Source organism: Callithrix jacchus, chromosome 5 (genome assembly GCF_049354715.1).
Source record: "Callithrix jacchus isolate 240 chromosome 5, calJac240_pri, whole genome shotgun sequence".
NCBI classification, from domain to species: Eukaryota; Metazoa; Chordata; class Mammalia; order Primates; family Cebidae; genus Callithrix; species Callithrix jacchus.
In genome coordinates this window covers 116,793,973-116,815,066 of record NC_133506.1, presented here as the reverse complement: position 1 = coordinate 116,815,066, position 21,094 = coordinate 116,793,973, and the positions used below count along the sequence as shown (strand labels likewise).

Below are 21,094 nucleotides of genomic sequence, written 5' to 3'. Positions count from 1 at the left end.
GAACCCTGCGGCGGGCCGCAGCCGGAGAGAACGGGAACCGCAGTGGGGACGCCCTGGGCCCTGGGCCCCACAGCATCCGGGACCGACGCGCAGTAGCGCGGGCCGGGAACTGGGTACCAGGGCGGGATGGGTGAGAGGTTCTAAGGAACAAGGCGAGGAGAAGTGGCAGCGGGGTGCGGGGAACCGCACGCCCTCCCTTTGCCTCCGCTCCCCACCCTAAGGCGGCGGGGCGGGCGGGCGCGGTTCCGGGGGTGGGCGGGATGGGCGGGGCGGAGGCGGGGCCGCCGCACTGGCTTCACCCAGCCCCTCCCGCCCGCGGCCAGAGTGAGCCAAGACGCGGCCAGCTCCGGCGGGCGCGGGGTGCGCTGGAGCACGGCGCAGCGCAGCCCCATCCGTCCGCAGAGCGGACCGAGCTGGAAGCCTTGCGCTGCCGCGGGAGGCGAGCAATGGGGGCAGGTGCCACCGGCCGCGCCATGGACGGGCCGCGCCTGCTGCTGTTGCTGCTTCTGGGGGTGAGTGTTAGCCCGAGGGGGCCCGCTCCCTTTCCCGGGATGAGAACTCCGAGGAGAGCCGGGCGCCGCCACCCAGGAAACAGAACAGAGCGTTGGGGTCCCAGATGCTGAGGGTGGGTGGTGGGAGAGGCGCTCTGATGCTGGGACCACGAAGGAGGGTCTAGGGTTCTCGGAGCGCAGAGGCGACCCTGAGTCTAGGGTGGAGATGCGGACACGACCGGGGCACGGATGCCGGTCCTCAGGTACCGTAGGGGGCGGTGAGGGAGCTGGGAGGGGTCTTTCGAGAGGTGGCATGGGGCTCTCTGATGCCCGGGTTCTTCGGAAGAGGACACTCCAATGCCGGGATCCCGGAGGGACTCTCCCCTCAGCATCTCTGTCTCTGGAGAGTCGCGGGACGGAACCCAGGCGAGAAAAGGACGGGGAACGGGAAGCGGACTAGAGATGTGAGGGGCGAGCTGGGCTGGTGGGGGGTAGCCCGGGACCAGGGGATGGAACAATGGAGGAGGTCGGAGGGATTGGAGGCAGAGGGGACCCGGCAAGGACAATGGGGACCGGCCAGACAATGGGGGGGAGGGGCGTCGGAGGGAGAGGTTGGGGACCAGAAGTGGATTAGGGAGGGCAGAAGAGGGGCAACAGCCAGGGCTGCAGAGAGATGGAAGCAAAAGGAAAGCGGACGGAGCGGGGCGCGCACCCTAAAGTGATCGGGGCCCACTGAGGGACAGTGAGACGAGAAGTGAGAGCGGAGTCTTGGACATTTCCCGCGCCTGTCCCCGCGCTCCTGCTCATGGCCTCTCCCAGTCCCGGAATTGTGGCTGCGATCTAAGGCTGGGAGGGGAGCACCCACTTCGCCAGGTCGAACCCGCTCCCCAAGTTCCCCCATGGCCGGCGGGCTCCTCCGACGCGCGTGTTCTCATTGCTTGAAGCAGCGCGGCGGATCGCGAGGAATGGAGCGGGTGTGTCCGGACCCCGGCTGGCGGCGCCTACGTCTCAGGGTGCAGAGCGCCCGGGCGCACTAGGCGGGGACCCGTCCCGCGCAGGCGGGAGGCAGCCGGCAGGGGGCGCTGCGGGGCGAGGCAAGTGCCGTCTGCTGCTGCCTGCGAGTCTGGGGCTGCGCTCCGCCCCCTACCGAGATGCGCGACCCGAGCGCCGCGCCCACCGCGCTCCGTGGGCTCCCGCGCCTCGAAGGGTCAGGATCGTGTCTGCGCCTCGCCTGGCTCTCGGTGCAAGCCACTGGGTACCTAACGAGACCGGGGCGCCCGGACGTCTCGGATTCTGCCGCGCCGTGTCCTGAGTCACCAACTCGGCCAAGGTCGGCGACTCAGTCCTCCCGGCAGTCCGACGAGATTGTCAAGTGTGGCCTGCTGTGTGGCCATGAACCGAATGCCCGGGAAGGTCTGGCCATGGAGGAGGTGTCTTCACTCTCCTTGCCAGCATCTTTCATTTGAGCGCTGCGCTCCAAATCCCGGTTTTACAGATAGGGAGACTGAGGCTCTGAGAGTTTAAACGACTTGGCCAAGATCTCACAGCAAGTTGGGCCAGAGTTGTGGCTAGACTCCCCCAACCTGGTTCCCAGCTCCGCACTCCCCCACCTCTTCAGGGGGCAGCCGCTGTCCCAGGTCGGGGTCAAGGCTGCGTTTCCCAGCAGGGGCGGGCTTGACACCTTCCCCAGAGTCAGGTGGCAGTGGAGCCTGCGGGTAGGGTGGGCAGAGACCCTGTCCGGGCGCGGGCCCCACCCTAAAAGCTCAGCCCCGGTTCTTTGGAGCTGTCGGGACCTGTGGCCGTGTCCGGGGATTTGGGAGTGACCGCGGGCACGTCTGCTGACTAACGCTGCCGGTTAGAGACACCGCTCCGTTGCGGGTGGGACATCGTGGACCAGGGGGGCGGGGAGGAGGGACGACGACGTGGGCTCCCGGTCTGAGCAGGAGCGAGGGTCCCCGCGCCGAGACTCAAGGAAGGAGGGGAGCTGGGCGCGGAGAGCCTGGGCGCTGGTGAAGGTGGACCCGGACCGGAACCTGCCGTCTGCAGCCCCTGCGGCTCCCGCCTCCGCCTCTGCGCGCGGCTGCTGCGTCTGGGCGAGCTGTGCGCGTTCCGAGTTTCTTCCTGGGCCGCGGCGAGAGAGCGCTGAAACCAGAGCGCGTCCCGGCGGGTCGGCTGGCGGGCCGCGCCGGTAATGGAGGCACTTTGTCATTCAGACGTCTGTAACCAGAGCCGCCGGGCTGGCTAATGCGCCCAATACGGATGGAGCGAGGGCAGCAAATGGGCGTGCGTGAGCTGCCGGGCTGGGGTGGATGGTGGATGGGGAGGTAGCTCCGGGGTGATGGGCCCCCACCCCGCTGTACCAGCCCAGTCTGGCTCAAGCGCCTCGCTTCCTCCCTGGGGGCCCGGGTGGGGAGGTGGGAATAATCGAATGAGCTGAGTCCCTACTACGTGCTCGCACTGCCCTGGTACTTTCTCTTGAGTTATTTAATACTTAAAAAGTCCTAGCAAGGTGAAGTTAGTTATTGCCACCTCATAGTTGAGGAAACAGAACATTCCAGACTTTCAGGCCCGAGACCAGGCTCCCTCAGTGAGTGACTCGGTGGTGGCACCTTTGTTGAAAGCCGGGATGCTTGGCCTGGGATGTTCTCTTTCCTCCATATGCCAGGCTGCCTCCCTCCCCTACCTTCCAGATCGTGGAAGGCGTCAAGGTGCTAAACTGTCATTAGTCTGAGAGATTAAATCGTGCGCTCTGCCTTTGGGCCCACGCATTTAGAGCGAGCCCCTGCCAGCTCTCAAGTCTCTGGGCTGCATTGTCTCAGGTCATTAGCTCCTTTCCTCGAAACTCCTCCTCCGTTCAAAGGGAGTGAGGGATATGTGCTGGTGCCTCCCCTGGGTTTGCATCAACCTCAAAGGTCTTTTGACCTCCAGGTATTTGAAAACCTCTCCCATCCTCATCCCATGGCAGTCACCATGGTCCCATTCCCTTACGGAGCCCTTCGCTGAATCTATTGTGAATGGTCAGGGCTGGTTAAGCTGAAACATTCATATGGTTTCAAATACTTTCAACTGTTTTGCTGTTTCTCTTTCTTCTAAAAAAAAGATTCTTTTTTTTTTTTTTTTGAGAGAGAGAGTGTCACCCTCTCGCCCAGGCTGGAGTGCAATGGCATGATCTCAGCTCACTGCAACCGCCACCTCCCAGGTTCAAGCGATTCTCCTGCCTCAGCCTCCCAAGTAGCTGGGATTACAGGTGTCTGCCACCATGCCCGGCTCATTTTTTGTATTTTTAGTAGAGATAGGGTTTCATCATATGTTGGCCAGGCTGGTCTCAAACTCCTGACCTCGTGATCCTCCCACCTCTGCCTCCCAAAGTGCTGGGATTACAGGTGTGAGCCACTGCGCCTGGCCCAAAAATGAAGATACTTAAAAGTCAATTCATCGAAGAATCCTTTCACCTTAGTTCCTTGTAAGCCTTGAAATGGCCAAAACAAAAACATTACAAAGGTTCTTTAAAATGGGATGAAATAATTCTATCCAATGTGAAATGACTAAGTGTGACACTTACAAATTTCAGGCAAATGTATCTGTCATTCCTGTAAATTAATCCTTTTGGATCTGATTTTGGAGCAATTAGTCTGAACACTAGTCACCCCTCCCTACTTGGCTAAACTCTCCCTTCCTCCCTGGGGTCTCCCTAAGACAAAACACTTCTTTGATAACTAACATTTATTAAATTCCTACTATAGACCAGACATATTTGCATAAATTATTTCACTCAATTCTCCCAGCAGTCTGGGCAGTAGACATTACCAACCCAATGTTTTAGGTGAGAAAAACTGAGGTTTAGGCAGATTAAGTAATTTACCCAAAGTAACATACTATTAAGAAGCAGATCTGGCCGGGCGCGATGGCTCAAGCCTGTAATCCCAGCACTATGGGAGGCCAAGGCAGGTGGATCAGGAGGTCAAGAGATTGAGACCATCCTGGTCAATATGGTGAAACCCCGTCTCTAGCTGGGCATGGTGGCGCGTGCCTGGAATCCCAGCTACTCAGGAGGCTGAGGCAGGAGAATTGTCTGAACCCAGGAGGCGGAGGTTGCGGTGAGCTGAGATCGGGCCATTGCAGTCCACTCTGGGTAACAGGAGCGAAACCCCCTCTCAAAAAAAAAAAAAAAAAAAAGAAGCAGATCTAGGATTTTGCAACATAGTTCTGGAACACAAAACAAACACAGGAAATGCATGGTTACTAATTATCTGACCCCTACTCCAAATGCAAGTTTTAAGAGAAGAGAGAGGACCTCAGGCTGCAGCAGGGAGAACAGGCTTCTTGGCAGGGGTGTTTGCACAAAGCCCCTACACCACCCAAGACCACTGTAGACACACCTTCTCAGCCATCCAGAGCCCAGGTCTCTGCTGACCTCAACTAACTGGGTCCCAAAGTATATAAGCACCTTACACACTCGTGTAATACTTAAGGCAATCCTATGATGCAGGTACTATCATGATTACCTAATTATGAGGAAACTGAGGCACAGAGATTCCAAACCTGACCCAGGTCGAGTGAGGAGCCAGGATTCAGACTGGCGCCAGAACTCACACGTTGTACTCAGAGGCCTGCCTCCTGGTCTCCTGGTTCAGATCCTGTTTACATACCTTTCTACCAAGGCGAGTTCCACCGTTTCTTTCTTCTTTATTTTTTTTTCCCCCCCGCAACCTCCACGTCCAGGGTTCAAGTAATTCTCCTGCCTCAGCCTCCCAAGTAGCTGAGATTAGAGGCATGTGCCGCCACGCCCAGCTAATTTTGTATTTTTAGTAGAGATGGGGTTTCTCCATGTTGGTCAGGCTAGTCTCTAACTCCTGACCTCGGATGATCCACCTGCCTTGGCCTCCCAAAGTGCTGGGATTACAGGCGTGAGCCACTGCACCAGCCAAGTTCCAGTTTCTGATGATTCAATTAGACCTTAAATAAATTAGAATGGTGGGGGAAGAGCTGCTTCAGGTCACACTCTGGTAGCAGCAAGAAGTGATAACTGATACCTTGACAGGAAGGCAGGAGACAGAAAAACTATATTTAAAAAAAAAAAAAAAAGCTGACAGGAGAATGAAAAAAAGTATCGTAATTTGGGAAAAGAACACAAGAGTTTCCCTGCATTGCAGACCAGAATAAGCGATGGTGTAAATACCGAGTCCCTGAGTCATGGGAAGCCATGAACGTTTGCTCCAGAGACAGGGAAGGGTGCAGCCACCATGGTGAAAAGGAAAACTGATGAGAGCAACAAAGCCTTGGCAGTCGGGAATCTCGGCTACCTGACAGTCACTCTCCCAGAGTTCTGGTTACTTGAGGTCATACAGTATTTTCATGTATTTCAACTCCACGTGTGTATGCACTGGGTCCCTACTTTGTGCCAGATCCTGCATAAGGCCCTAGAGCAATCCACCTCCCCCTCAGGGAGCTGACAGTCCAGTGAGGGAGTCTATATAGTTCAGGCCAGACAGGAGCAGAGAGAACTGGAGAACAGGCTGGTGTGTAACATGGCAGCCCCACCTAATCTGCGGGCACTGGGTGCAACAGGACCACTTCCTCAAGGAAGTGACATTGAAGCAGAGCCCTAAAGGATGAAAAGAAACCCGAACAGGCCCTTCTGGAATGTTGCCTCTTGAGGCAAAGCCTGCATCTGGGACCCCGGGCTCCTGGTCTGCAGATGTTCCCAGCACTGTGTGCTGCCGCCTGGGAGGAGGGGCAGCAACACCAAGGTTCTCACCCCCACACCTTAGCCGCCCCCCACCCCCGCCTGCAGTCTGTGCCTGTCCTGCTGGTCTCATGGGGACCACAGGCTCCCGCCTGGGTTGATCCAACCTGTCTATCCCCCTGCCTCCTCTGTTTCCTTCCCCACCAAACCTTGGTGAAACTACAGGTTATTTTAACAGACTGGAGGGAAAGGAGTGCCTTGGCCATAATCTGGCTAATGTGGAAGAGGCAGAGTGCCCACAACAAGCTTGTAAAGCCTCCCTCTGGTCCCACCGCCCCAGAGCCATACTTCTCTGCATCAAATGAGGGCTGCATGGTCTGCAGCCAGCAAAGCAGGCTTTGGAGTTTTATTAGACATTAAGTTTTTTTTTTAAGGAACAGAAATATAAAGCAAGCCTCCAGCAGCCCCTCCCCACCTCCCCCCTGGGAATCTGGTGTTAAATTGTTCCATCCATGAGCAAAGATGCTTCAGTGGCAGGAACCTGATTCCCCTTTCCCTTGGTTTCAGCACTGTTTCCAGTGGCCACGTAGGGGAGGGGGAGGGCTGGTTGCTGGAAATCAAACCCCGGCAGGGCAGGGCTTCTGGGTAGTGAGAGCAGCCACCATCACATCATTGATAACTGTTCTCTGTTTCTCCCCATCTTGGTGCCAGGCTCTTTGCCAAACAGCTGGTCCTTAGGCTGGCACCAGGCTGTCGCCATCACTGTAGAGAGATGAAGACTCAGAGGGAAGTTGGGTAGGCAAGACCCCCAGTGCAGAGTCAGGATTCAAACCCAAAACCCTAGCCCTCTGCTTTCTGCTCTTGGGCATGGACACCTCCAATTTATTATTTAACATGTGAAATTAAGGACCTGGAGGAGGGCCCTGCTGGCCTTTGTTGGAAAAAAGGCCCTCCTCCGGGTAGACACAGCCCTGCAGGTGCAAAGCTTAGCGAATGGAGTTTGGGTAGGTTTCAGCTCTGCTTGCCCCGTTGGCTGGGAGCCCTGTGCAAGCTGCGGCCTGTCCAACCATTCACGACATCCCTGCTGGAAGGCCCTCCGCTGGGCCTCAGGCCACCTTCCCATGTGGTGTGTCCTTGGGATTCCAGGAGTTGCTGTCACCCAAGATGAACTTCGCAGAAGGTCAGCAGCCAAAGCTCTGACCTCACACCCGCAGCAGCCCGCACGGGCACACTGTCCCTCATTTGCCTTTCTCCCTGTCAGCTTTGATGTGCCTAATGCCTCCCTGGTGAGCTCATCCCAGCCCAGGTGGTTCTAATAGAAGGCAGTAGGAGGGGGGTGTTTGATTCCCCGGAAGAACCCTCCTTTTTCTCTTGCCAGTCTGACCCTCTGATCTCCCTCCATCCAGGTGTCCCTTGGAGGTGCCAAGGAGACATGCCCCACAGGCCTGTACACACACGGCGGTGAGTGCTGCAAAGCCTGCAACCTGGGCGAGGGTGTGGCCCAGCCTTGTGGAGCCAACCAGACCGTGTGTGAGCCCTGCCTGGACAGTAAGTAGAGGGTAGCGGGCAGGAAGAGGGGAGAAGAATGGGAGGGAGGAGAGGGAAGAAGGCGGGGGCTGGGGAGGAGCATGCCCAGCAGAGGCCTTATTAGTGGGCAGGCTCCCCTGCCCACCATTATAAGGTCACTGGAAGTGGGTCTGACCCAGTATAGGAGGCAGATGGGAGAAGTGGAGAATGGAGAAGGGAAGTGTGCAGAGGGAGGAGGGGAACCCCATGGGGGATCTCCAGGGGGTACCCATTCCCAGCTCTGAATTAGCCAGAGACCTGGTAGAAGAGTGTGGCCAGGCAGGGAGGAGTAGCTGATGCTAGGACCAGCTAAAAATATCATCTGCACTGCAAAATCAATCGCTGCCACTTATCCTCGCTGTGTTTGGGGGAAGGGAGAGGAGGATCTAATCCTGGCTGCCCTGGAGAATGACCTTGGGGGATCCTGGGGCTGTGGCTTCTCCTTCCTACAAGGCCAACACTTCTCCAGCTTTGAACGGGAAGCAGAATTTTCCTGAAGCAACAGGGATGGGGGTCAGGGTGCTATGAGGATGACCGAACTGTGGGGTGACAGAGGGGAGTGGAGGGGAGACGGGGAGCTATGCCCATTCCTGCCTGGGATTTCTTTATTTCTTTCTCTTTTGAGATGGGGTCTTGCTCTGTTGCCCAGGTTGGGAGTGCAGTGGCATGACCTGGACTCACTGCAACCTCCACCTCCCGGGTTCAAGTGATTCTCATCCCTCAGCCTCCTGAGTAGCTGGGACTACAGGTGCACATCACCACCCCTGGCTAATTTTTGTATTTTTGGTAGAGATGGGGTTTTACCCTGTGGACCAAGCTGGTCTTGAACTCCTGGCCTCAAGCGATCCACCTGCCTGTGCCTCCCAAAGAGGTGGGATTAGGGGCGTAAGCCACCACACTCCACCCTGCCTGGAATTTTTTTCCAAAAGGGAGAGAATCTCATCTTCCAGGGCTGGTGGGTCTGGGCCCCTTGGCCCCAGTCTTGTCCAGGGTCTGAATCCCCTCATGCTTTCGAGTCAGCCCCCCCAAGTCCTAGTTGCTGCCTTTGGGCTGTGGGCTCCCTGCCCTTTTCCTGATGACTGCCAGTCATACTCTGCCTTCTACCTGGCACTCGACGCCCACCTAGAGGGCTCAAGGGAACCATATTCAGATTATTCTTTAATCCTTGGGAATAAGAGGATAGCCACCTGCATCCCTCGTGTTTCCTCTGGATGTCCCCTGAGTCCATCTGTCCTTCAGGCAACCCCAACTCTTGGTGTGCTCCAGACACGCTGTTTTCCCATCTCTGTGCTTGTGGATCTTGTAACCCCATTCCCCAGCCAAGAGATGCCTGGGCGTGTGTGTGGCAGGGGACATTCTCCAATGCCTTTGCCATCTTGCTGTCTGGCCACCTGCTCTAGTCCTGGCCTAACAGGGGTGGCCAACCATCAGCTATCCTAGAACCTCCAAATCTGCCTCTCTCGCTTCCGAGACTCCAGCCAGGGGCTCCCCTCCCGGGACCTAAATGATGGGAACCCTCTCCCTTCAGTCAAAGGATCTTCAGCAGGAATTGGGAGGAAGGAGACCAGGAGAGGAAGTTCCAGAATCTGGAAGAGAAGGGAGGCAGGCAGAGAGGTGGCTTTGAGAATCCTCCCTCCCACTTCCTGCCCTCCCCTCCCTTTCCCCCTCCTTCCCTATCTCCCCCTCCTCCACCTCCAGCTGCGTTAACAGGCTGCCTTTACAAGCCCACTTTATGGGATGGAGACCCCAGTGGACTTTCCCTCTATCCTTAAAACGTTTCCACAAGGAAACCTATTAAGCCCCTGCCTTCATTCTCTGCCAAAAAAGACCACACTTTTCACACTGCCTAAAACCCTCTCCCAGGAGTTTTCTGCTAATTTTCTGTGTTTTGCCATGAGCAGGGTTCTCCTCTTCCCCTCCTGTGTGACTAGACCCACCCTCTGTCACATGCCAGCCAGCTAAGACCCTCTTGTTTGTATAGATCAGACATCCTGCCTTGGCTGTTTATGTTTCTTTCTGCTGTCTGACCATACTCCTACCACCAAAGTTCACTGTCCTTATCGCTGCCCACCCCCATGGGGCCCAATCTTTATATGATCCCAACTATGTGCCAGGGCTTTATGGCTGAATTTCATTTAGTCCTCAGAACTCTGTCCTGTGACTGCAGATATTTCTCCTTATTTTTACAGAGAAAGAAAAAGCTCAGAGAGGTTAGGCAAAAAACCCAAAGACACACAGCTAATAAGTAATGGAAATGAATTTTGAATCCAGATCTGCCTGCTCCTAGGAAAAGAGATTTTCTGTGTTTTGCCATGAGCAGGGTTCTCCTCTTCCCCTTCTGTGTGACTAGAAGGGGAATTCTCGGCAGGGTTCCTCTGTAAGAACGGATTTGAAACTAAAGTATCTCTCCAGGCCCTTCTTCCTGGGTCTTTTCTTCTCTCCTCCACCCCCATTTCTTTTTTCTTTTCTTCTTTTTTGAGCCAGTGTCTCGCTCTGTCGACCAGGCTGGAGTCCACGGGTGCAATCTTGTCTCACTGTAACCTCCCCCAAGTAGCTGGGATTACTGTCGTGCACCACCATGCCCAGCTAATTTTTGTATTTTTTGTAGAGTTGGAGTTTCACCATGTTGGCCAGGCGGGTCTTGAACTCCTGGCCTCAAGCAATCTGTCCACCTTGGCCTCCCAAAGTGCTCGGATTAAAGACATGAGCCACCAGGCACAGCCTCTGTCCCCAGTTCTGCCCCTTTCACTTCTCTCTGGCTTTTCCTTCTTTGCCTCCCCTCCCCCCTGCCACAACCCCCAACCAGTGAGCCCTTGCTCTGTCTTGTCTCTGATGCATTTGAATAGTGTTGAGACCCCCACAGGCGTCAGTTTCCCCCCAATGGCACTTTAGCCTTTCTACTTCTACTTCCACATTCTGAACAATCTATCCTTCCCTGGTTCTCAGGTTCCTAAATCTATGCTCTTCCTGTCCTTGGAGCAAGGATAGGTCCTGCCAGATCCAGGTTGGCACAGAGTTCTCCACCCAAGGCTGGAAGGGGTGAAGAAGATCTGGCCCTGCTCCCTCCTGTCCCTGAAAAAGGAGCAAAGACCCTGGCATGCCTGCCCTCCTTCTCCTTATTCTGGAGTGCACATCCACTAATTAGAAAACATAAGTGAAGAATGAGCTTGGACATCTCCCTTGCATGCTGGCGGAAAGGGCAGAGGACTGCATGTGCAGATCTCAAAAGGGTGATCATGTACAGTTGTGCAGTTTGTGTACTGATCAACAATATCCAACTGAGAGAGCAAATGTGGGGCTAGGAGCCAGCTCCCTAGCTTCAGTGGCTCCTGCCTTACCTGAACCCTCTTGCCTACAGATCTGTCCCCATCTTGAGGAGCCAAGCCCTTCAGCAGCGTGTGGGTAGCGCCATGGGTGGGAAATTCTTCTGTCTAACCCTGGTCACTCCCATTCAGGCCACACCTTAGCGCACACCCGTGTGGAGAGGATCTGAAGGCCGATGATGCGCCAGAGGCTCCCTAGGAGAAGGCCTACCTTGCCTGGACTGGGTTAGCAGCCCAGCTCTGGCCGGCGGGGAGGGTTGGGTGGGAACCACATTCAGATTATTCCTTAATCATGCAGGGAACACACACAGGTCTGGGATTTCTCAAAGTGAATTTGCCGAGAAACTTACCGGCACCAGCTGGGTTATCCCGGAAAGCCTCCGGGCCAGTGCTCCTGGGGCCTGGAGGATGGGGCTCCAGGCCTCCTCCCCCTTTCCCAGTTGGCTGCCACCAACTTTCACAGGCTGGGGGTCAGGGTCCCTTGGAAGAGGGTGGGAGTCGATGAGAAGGCGAGGCCGCAGGAAGGAAGTCAGCGTCCTGGCAGGCTATGGGAGAGGGAGAGACTCCAGCTCCTGCGTCCCGGGCGCCCAGAGAGCAGACGACTAAATCTGGTGTCCGCTGCGCACAGGCGTGACGTTCTCCGATGTGGTGAGCGCGACTGAGCCGTGCAAGCCGTGCACCGAGTGCGTGGGGCTGCAGAGCATGTCGGCGCCTTGCGTGGAGGCCGACGATGCTGTGTGCCGCTGCGCCTACGGCTACTACCAGGACGAGACAACCGGGCGCTGCGAGGCTTGCCGCGTGTGCGAGGCAGGCTCCGGCCTCGTGTTCTCGTGCCAGGACAAGCAGAACACCGTGTGCGAGGAGTGCCCCGACGGCACTTACTCCGACGAGGCCAACCACGTGGACCCATGCCTGCCCTGCACAGTGTGCGAGGACACCGAGCGCCAGCTGCGCGAGTGCACGCGCTGGGCCGACGCCGAGTGCGAGGGTGAGCACAGCTCTGGGGCGGGGAGTGGGGGGCGCGGGGGTGGGCTGGGTGCATACACGGAAGGGCACCCTCTGTGGGTCAACAAGGACCCCGCCTGGCCTGCTGGCTCTGTGACCTATCCTGTCGTTCCCGATCCTGTCTCACCGAAGAACCATTCTCACTATTTCCTTTTTTGGGCTAAGTGTTTGGAAAGTGGGCGTTCTCAGCGTCCCAGGCCTCCGGTACTACGTTGTAACTCATCCTCCGGGGCTCATTTCTCTGTGGCTGCCAGCTAGTGATTAGATGGACAGCAAGCAACTTGATGGCCACTGTCCCCAGGGCACAGAACGGGAGGGGTCTGATCCTTGAGGCAGGCTTTCTGAACTGGAGGAGCAGCCTGAGGACCCTCAGGAGCTGGAACCCTTTGACTCTGAGCCCTGGTCTAGGTCCATGGTGGGTTTTGGCTGTGGGACCTGAGATGGAACCCACCCTGCCCTTATCTGACGCTAGGGAGTCCACTTCTGTCTCTGGGCCACAGTTTCCTCACTGGTCATGCGGTTACCAGGGTTGGTGTGGGTTAGGGAACACACAGTGGGGCTGGCCCACTTCAACTTGCTCTGCCTAGGGGAGTGGTCAGCAGTGTTCTGCAGTTCAGGGAAGGACGAGGGGTGCAGGGAGCACTAAGGGTGGTAGGCCTGGGGCTCAAAAGCCCAAGGACAAGGCAGAGTACGCTTGGGGCTGTCAGCTCCAGGGGTGATGGGAGCTAGGGGTGTCCACCTTAGCCAGACACAGGCCCCAAGGAGATGGGGTGGTTCTTGGGATGGGAGAAGGAAGCCCCATGGGAGCCAGGGCAGACCTATTTTTGTCTCTGGTTGGTGACGTCCGTCTCGGGGGAGACAGGTGGGCTTTTCCACTACGGGGAGAGTCTGGCAGTGCCTTTCCATCCTGCCATCATCCTGTGGCCATGCACACACTGAGTTATTTCCCTTTGAGACCTAACCTTCATCCTCAGATTGCCTTTACCCTGAGCAGGCAGCAGAGCACCTCCTGCAGTGAGCCCCTAGTTTGATGGGAGAGATAGCCTTTGCCCCAGTCTAATGAGAGAGATGGTCCCAGCACTTGGTTTCCAGCTAAAGGAGAGACAGCCCTCACTTTACAGATTCCCCACCCTGACAGAGGCAGCAGAGCTTCTGCCTCAGTTGGCATGCAGATCTCCTGCCCCTGGGGACCCTCCAGTCTGACAGTGGCTCCAACAACCCACACCTACCTTCTAAGTCCGGCGATCTCTGACTCTAGGAGCTCAGGATGGGGAGGGCTATTATGGTGGGCGTTGAGCTTGGCCAGGTTGAGCGTGAAGCTTCCTGCCTTAGGGAAGGGGATAGAGAAAGAATGAGGAGTAGGATGTGGTGGTTCTGGTGGCAATTTCCATGGGCCAGGAGACAGGCAAGTGGCATCAGGTGCCAGGCAGAGTGCAGGGAGGGTTTTAGCAGCCAGGCAGCACATTTCTGTGGGCAAGTCCAGGCGAGCCAGCCGAGGGGTGGGGGGGACCCAGGGGTGCGGCTAGAGCAAAGAAAGGTGGTGGCTGGGGGAGGAGCAGGCTCTGCCTTTTGGGGCATTCACAGATTCCTCCCAGATACCAGCCCACTTTCACAGCTACCCCGAAGGAGGAGGGTGCTCCTGAGGGCGTGTTCATCCAGGACCCTGTTCCCCTTTCAGCTTCAGGCTCTGAAGGGTTAAATGTCAGCTCTGGGACAACAGACCATTTCAGGAAATGGAATTTGATTCTTGGTTTGGTTGCCCCCTCCCCTCCAGTGTACCATACTGCCACACATGTACGTTTCAGGTGTCAACATGGTGACTCACCCACCCTCAGGGCAGAAGGGCTCCCCCCAGTCCCAGTGAAATTCGGGTTGGGTAGGGATAACCTGGTCCCTCCTTCCAGCCCGGAAATAGCTGTCAGGACCTGCCAAGGGCTTAGTGGGTTGGAATGCTAGTGGACGCGGCCACATCTGGATCTCATCCCCCCACCCCAGTCAGAGAGGGTTGGAGAGATGAGGGCAGCTCCCTGAGAGCCAGCGCTGCCTCTGGTCTGGCCACACCTTGCCACCCTCCCATCCTTCCCCTACCATGCTCTGATCTAGGTGATGGTCTCATTCACCGGCACCCAGCCACGCACACTCCTTCAGCCTCTGGCTTGGGGTCAGTCTGAGCTGAGCTGTGTCTCCAGCCTCTGGGCTTGGGCTGCCCCCCAGCTTGCTCGGTCCCCTGGGAGAGCAAGAGAAGACCCTCCCCGGTCCAGCGCTCCACCTGGGGCTGCCAGAAGACAGGGCTCCATCTCCTTCACTCCCTCTGCTCCTCCCAGGACTGAGACAGGAAGGGTGGGATGGGGTGGCAGATGGCAACCCCTCACCGATGGCAGCCAGATGGATTCCGGATTCATATCTGGGGGCTTTGCCCCTCAGAAGGTGCTGAAAATCGGCCTTTGAAGCATTTTCATCTTGAGTGGAAGAGGTCACAAGATGGGTGGGCGGCTTCCATTCCTGCTTGGGTGGGCAAAGTGGGGGTAGGGTGGGCAGAGCTGGGAGCAAGGTATTCTCCCCTTCACCCCACTGGCATGTCCTGTCTGCTTTCCCTCCCTGCCTCAGGCATGGGAAGTGAGGAGGGACGGGGCAGGCAACTTTGCCCAGGCAAGTTTCCCCAAACTGTCCAGAGCCCACGACCCCTAGCACTGCTCCTGGCTGTGTGGCAGAATGGAAAATCCCACCCACCAGTGCCAGGAAGGGCTGGGTTCCTGCCAGGGAGGCTGGCAATGCCCACTTAGCACGAGAGGTTCTAGGTGGGTGGCAAGTCACAGTCAGCCTCCTGCTGAGGCAGTGAGCTGGACCTGTCTCATGGGCCCCCCTCTCCACACTCTCTGCTTTCTGACCAAGGAGGGTTGGGGCTTGACTTGATGCCGTCTTCTCTGGATGGGAGGACCAGGCTAGGTGGGAGCCAGGCGAGAAGGAAACAGAGGCTGGCCACTGTCCAAGGGCTGGCTGGAGGGAGGCAATGCAGCTGCCCCACGCCCCTCCTCTCTCCCCAAGCCTAGAGCCTAGGACGTGAGACTGGAAAAGTTGTGGGGGTGCAAAAAATTGAGGTGCAGCTCCCAGGGAGGTGGTGTGGGGAGCACTACTCTGACCAGACCTGAATACCCTCTTCTTTCCTTAGGACAGGAGTGACTGGGGTCATCTAGGATAAGCTGGGGCCAGAGACACATTTCCTGGAGTGGTTCCAGCTCGAGGCCTCTCTGTGGCCAGGCTTCTTTGTGTGTTTGCTCCCATCCAGGCCTCTGGGTACACAGGGAGATGGACTAGAATTCCAGGACCACAGCCCCAGATGGAAGGGAGCTTCAGACGGTCTCTTTTAATAGCCCCATTAGATAGATGAGGACACTGAGTTCCTGAGAGAAAAGGGGGCTGGGCCAGAGTCACCCAGCAAGTCAGTGATGGAGCTGAAGCCGATGCAGCTCTGTGCGCTTACAGGCCTTGCTCTTGAGCGTCATGACGTTGGACATACGATCCCAGCCCCCACTCTGCATGACAGCTGGGCATAAGAGACCTGGAGCCAGGGCGGGGACATGGGAAGAAGGTCAGACCTAAAAGGGAGGGGTGGGGAAAGTGGGTCCTCACTCCTGTGGCCTTTTCTCCCAGAGATCCCTGGCCGTTGGATTACACGGTCTGTACCCCCTGAGGGCTCAGACATCACAGCCCCCAGCACCCAGGAGCCTGAGGCACCTCCAGAACAAGACATCATAGCCAGCACGGTGGCAGATGCGGTAACCACAGTGATGGGCAGCTCCCAACCTGTGGTGACACGAGGCACCACTGACAACCTCATCCCTGTCTATTGCTCCATCCTGGCTGCTGTGGTTGTGGGCCTTGTGGCCTACATAGCCTTCAAGAGGTGAGAGAGGGCATGGTGGGAACAGAGAAGGGAGATTTTGCCCTCAAGGAAGACTTTGCCATGACCTTGACCTGAAAACACACACACTCTTTTAACTCAACCCCAAACCAAACTCATCTTCACTCATCATCCGCTGCCCCACTCCAGGGTGCAGCAGCTCAGTAGGAAGTGAGGGGAGAGGACCCACCTGTCCTGTCCTGTCCTGCCTCCAGCCCCTTCCACTCCCATGCCACACCACTCCCTGACTCCCAACCCCCTACTGCTTGTGTCCTCATCCCCCAACCTCCTTCACCCCACCATCACCCGTGTGTGTGTGTGTGTGTGTGTGTGTGTGTGTGTGTCTCCTCTCCATCCCTTGTCACACTTGGAATCCAGGAATTCGGGATGTGCAGGAACTCCCAGAAAGCATTTTATTTTATTTTTTATTTTTATTTTTTTGAGATGGAGATTTGCTCTTGTTACCCAGGCTGGAGTGCAATGGCATGATCTCGGCTCACCGCAACCTCCGCTTCCTGGGTTCAAGCAATTCTCCTGCCTCAGCCTCCTGAGTAGCTGGGATTACAGGCATGCGCTACCATGCCCAGCTAATTTTTGTATTTTTAGTAGAGACAGTGTTTCATCTTGTTGACCAGGATGGTCTCGATCTCTTGACCTTGTGATCCACCCACCTCGGCCTCCCAAAGTGCTGGGATTATAGGAGTGAGCCACCGCGCCCGGCCTCAGAAAGCATTTTAAAGCTTTAAATGCATTTTCCATTTTTACTAAAACAAACAAACAAAAAACCATCAAAGTGACACATGCATGTTTAGGAAAATGCACACAAGACAATATCTTTCAAACAGAAAGTGAAACTCCCCTTCCATCTCTTCAAATCCTACTCCCCTCCTTATTGGAATCTGTTTGGAATGGATCCTTCCCATTGCCAACTATTTTCTGCGTGTCTTTTTTATAAACATGTATATAAGCCTTTTATAATGACATGTAAACACAGAGGGCTTTTTAGGTATCAGTGGGATCACATTGTACATATTCCATAGCTTACTTTTTTCACTCAGCCTCCCTCAGGAGACCTTTCCTCAGGAATGTAGATTAGCTGATCATTTGTAACCACTCATTCAATAGTATGGATGGATGGTAATTTATTTAGCCAGTGCCCTATTGATGGACATTTGTTTTTTTTTCTCCAGTTTTTTGTTATTGCTTATAATTGCAGAGAAAATCCTTGTATATATCACTGCCCGCATATGGGAGTACTTTAGAAGGGTAGATGGGGAGAAGTGGAGTTAGTTCCTCAGCACTGCTCATTTCAGGAACATTTACTGAACAGTTACAGAGGCCCCCTCTGCCCTCATGGAGCTTTCAGGGTAGGCGGGGCGGGAGGGGGGTGGGGGGGGCGTTGGGGGGGCAGATACGTAAAGAGGAGCCTTAGATGCTGAGGTGGCGGTTAATAGTTGGGCAGCTGCCATGCCCCTGGCCCTAGCATGGCAGAGCACAGATACGTCAGCTGCATCTACCATTACAGCCCCTCTTCCCCTGATACCCGGCCTGTCCTCTGCCTCTGCCCCCAGGTGGAACAGCTGCAAACAGAACAAGCAAGGAGCCAACAGCCGGCCGGTGAACCAGACGCCCCCTCCAGAGGGAGAAAAACTCCACAGCGACAGCGGCATCTCCGTGGACAGCCAGAGCCTGCATGACCAGCAGCCCCACACGCAGACGGCCTCAGGCCAGGGTGAGCAGGGTCCTGCTGGGGAGCTGAGGCTGAGGAAACAGAAGCGATTAAGATTAGACTCCGGGAAGGACTGTGGAGGGGCGGTCAGGCTAGCTCAGCGGTGCCCCTGTAGTTGGATGGAGAGGCTGGCTGAGGGGAATGGGAGGGAGAGGTCCACTCCAGGGGAAGGACTTGGGAAATGGAGGCTTTTACAAGTTGGAGCATCTAGACTCATCAAGCTAATTGTCCCCCCTGGGGGCTAATTACTGCTAAAGTTGCTGCAATTAGCCTCCTGTCCTGGACTTCTGGGGAACAAGTAGATAAGTGTGTACCCTAATTAGTGGCCCAGAGCCCAGCTCCGGACCCTTGCTGCAGTGTCTGGAACTGAGAAGTCCTGTCTCCTCCTTTGCCTTGATTAATTGCTGGCGGGAAGGGAGGAGGGTTGGGGGTAGGGATTGGGCTGGAGTGACAGGAAGAAGGGACAATGAGTCCCCCCAGGTGCCCCAGCCAGGACCTCATCTTGGCCCTAGACCTCCAGATGGGGAGGAGCACTGCCTCGGCCCTTCTTGGGCCTTACCCTCGTGCCCACTATTGGGGAAAGGGGTTCAGGGGTATGACCTGATTCTCCTCTGGGTTTTCTGCAGCCCTCAAGGGTGACGGAGGCCTCTACAGCAGCTTGCCCCCAGCCAAGCGGGAAGAGGTGGAGAAGCTTCTCAACGGCTCTGCAGGGGACACTTGGCGGCACCTGGCGGGCGAGCTGGGCTACCAGCCTGAGCACATAGACTCCTTTACCCACGAGGCCTGCCCGGTCCGCGCCTTGCTCACCAGCTGGGCTGCCCAGGACAGCGCCACACTGGACGCCCTCCTGGCCGCCCTGCGCCGCATCCAGCGAGCTGACCTTGTGGAGAGCCTGTGCAGCGAGTCCACTGCCACATCCCCGGTGTGAGCCCAGCTGGGGAGACCCCGCCCCGCCCCACATTCCGATAAGCAATGCTCCAGCCAACCCCCGTGGAGCCCACAGCCCCACCCTTGGGGGAGGCCCACCTGGCAGAACTGAGCTCCTCTGGGCAGGACCTCGGAGTCCAGGCCCCCAAACCGCAGCCCTGTCGGTGCAGCCCGTGTGGTCCCCTCACTTCTGACCACACTCCCTGTCTAGCGAGAGACATGCCCCTGCTGCCCCCACCAGCCCTGCCTCTGCCCCCTCACCATCTCAGGCCACCTGCCCCCTTCTCCCACACTGCTAGGTGGGCCAGTCCCTCCCACCACAGCAGGTGGTGTCATATCTGGGGGCTGACACCAGAGATGGTATTGGGGGAAGTGACAAGGCCCCAGAGACTCAGAGGGAGGAACTAAGGAACCAGAGCCATGGACTCTACACTGTGAACTTGGGGAGCAAGGGAGCATCCTAGTGTCCTCAACCCTCCCTCAGTCCCCCTCACCCCCCACCCCAGCCTAAGATGAAGAGGATCAGAGGCCTGTCAGAGCTGGGAGAGGATTTCAAAGCTCAGCCCACCCCCTCATATAGATCAGTGAGGCCCAGAGAGAGTCCATGACTCACCCAAAGCTGCACAGCAATGGGAAATGGGAAGGCTTCTCTAAGTGAGGGGCCTTAGGTTTGCCTGACGCCAGGGGGAAGGTCGCAGGTGACCCTCTGGGAAATGGCTTGAAGCCAAGTCAGCTTTGCCTGCCACGTCTCCAGACCCCTGCCTTTCCCGCCTGCCTGCCCACCTGTGGAGATGGGATGCTTACCCAGGGCCTGGTCCATGATGGAATCAGGTTTGGGGTTTGTGGAAAGGGTGCTGCTTCCCTCTGCCTGTCCCTCTCAGGCATGCCTGTGTGACATCTGTGGCATGGCTCCTGTCTGCTGTCCTCCATCCTGGCACAGCCTGGAGACAACACTGACCCCTAGAATCAGCCTAGGGGTCAGGGACTAAGGACTCCTCACCTTGCAACACAGACACATATACACACACACAGGAGGAGAAACCTTATTTTTCTCCATGAGTTCTTTCTCTTGGGCTGAGACCGGATCCTGCCCAGGGCAGCTGCCAGAGAAGCATCATAGGGAATTGAGGTCTGCTGGGCCGTCTTCACTCGCCCCCGGGTTTGGCGGGCCAAGGACTGCCGAGGCCAGAACTGGCGTTTGCTTTCAAGGGCCTGCACGTGGAGGAATGCTCCCCCATCCTCCCCTTCCCTGCGAGTATGGGTTGGCTGGGCCCAGAAGGTTGCGGTGAAGAAACGTGGGCCAGTGTGGGAATGTGGCAAGAAGGAATTGACTTCAACTGTGACCCGTGGGGATTTCTCCCAGCTCTAGAGGACTCTGCAAAGGACTGTTTTTTCCTGAGCTTGGCCAGAACGGGGCCGTGAGGCCTCAGTGGCCTTTCCACCCACTCCCTGTTCTGTTCTGTTTTGCCTGATGTTGGAATGAGTGTGGCTCCCCTGTATTTAGCATGAAAAGTCCCAGGCAGGCTGTGCACTGACAGCCACCCCTCCCCAGCCCAGGGTTCCCCCAGCCCTGTGGATGGGACTAGGAGCAATGTAGTAGATGGCAAGTCTTTGACTCCAGTCTGTGATAAGGGGAGGAAACTCACCTGCTGGCCCCTCACCTGGGCACCTGGGAAGTAGGACAGAGTCTGAGTGTATTTATTTTCCTACCCAGCAGGTGGGGAGGGTATTTGGGGGTTTGCAAGTATGTTTTAGCATGTGTTTGGTTCTGGGGCCCCTTTTTTCTCCCTCTGGGCTGAGATGGAACCCTTCTGGCTCCTCAGCTGGAAGCCATGAGCTCCAGACCCCCCAGGAACCCTCCTGTTACCTCCCTTCCTTGCCTCCTGTGTAATCATTTCTTGGGCCCTCCTGAAACTTACACGTAAAACATAAGTGATGAACATTAAATAGCAAAGAAAGAAAAATCGTGCAGAGATTTTCCGGAAATACACGTGGTTTGAGTTGTTTGGGATTGGGTGTGTGGCAGGGACCCAGGTATAATTTCCAATTTGGTCAGTTCCTGCCCTCTTTTCCCCCACACCAAATGGGGAAGTTTTAGCAGAAATCCAGCAAGTTCCCATGTGTCACTATGGAGTTAATTTAAGTGGGGTGGGGAAGGAGTAGGGGCCCTTTGCTCCCAGATGTTGGAGAGGGAAAGTGAAAATGGCCATGCAGGAAGCTGGCCAGCTGTGAACTTGACCAGATGTCAGAAGTGAAACTGACCACAGGCGAGTCAGAGTCTTGCCAGGAGGGCCAGGTCACAACCCCACAGCTCCCAGCCACGCACATGGCCACACACACACACACACACGAGATCTGGCTCCAGATGGCTTCGAGACTGGCTGACCTGGCCTGGAGTTAGGCAGGCAGGCCCCTCCCTTGCAACTCTCGTGGGCAAGGTCCTGCCAGACTGGCTTCGGGCCTCTC

General features: G+C 56.5%; 1 protein-coding gene across 1 annotated transcript; it reads left to right on the top strand.

Annotated features, from left to right (window-relative positions):
- The first annotated feature begins 321 nt into the window (after window positions 1-321).
- Window positions 322-20,592, top strand: NGFR (nerve growth factor receptor). Its single transcript, XM_002748453.6, has 6 exons — window positions 322-512; window positions 7,584-7,725; window positions 11,695-12,054; window positions 15,723-15,975; window positions 17,544-17,704; window positions 18,328-20,592. Exons 1-6 carry the CDS (start codon window positions 447-449, stop codon window positions 18,627-18,629), a joined length of 1,284 nt encoding a protein of 427 aa, XP_002748499.1. The 5' UTR covers window positions 322-446; the 3' UTR covers window positions 18,630-20,592.
- The last annotated feature ends 502 nt before the right edge of the window (window positions 20,593-21,094 follow it).

Bases quoted from the DNA above. Each gene is read 5' to 3' on its own strand.
- NGFR (XM_002748453.6), top strand. From the start codon at position 447: ATGGGGGCAGGTGCCACCGGCCGCGCCATGGACGGGCCGCGCCTGCTG. The intron at 513-7,583 runs GTGAGTGTTAGC...CCCTCCATCCAG, and splicing joins TGCTGTTGCTGCTTCTGGGG to GTGTCCCTTGGAGGTGCCAA. The intron at 7,726-11,694 runs GTAAGTAGAGGG...CGCTGCGCACAG, and splicing joins GTGTGAGCCCTGCCTGGACA to GCGTGACGTTCTCCGATGTG.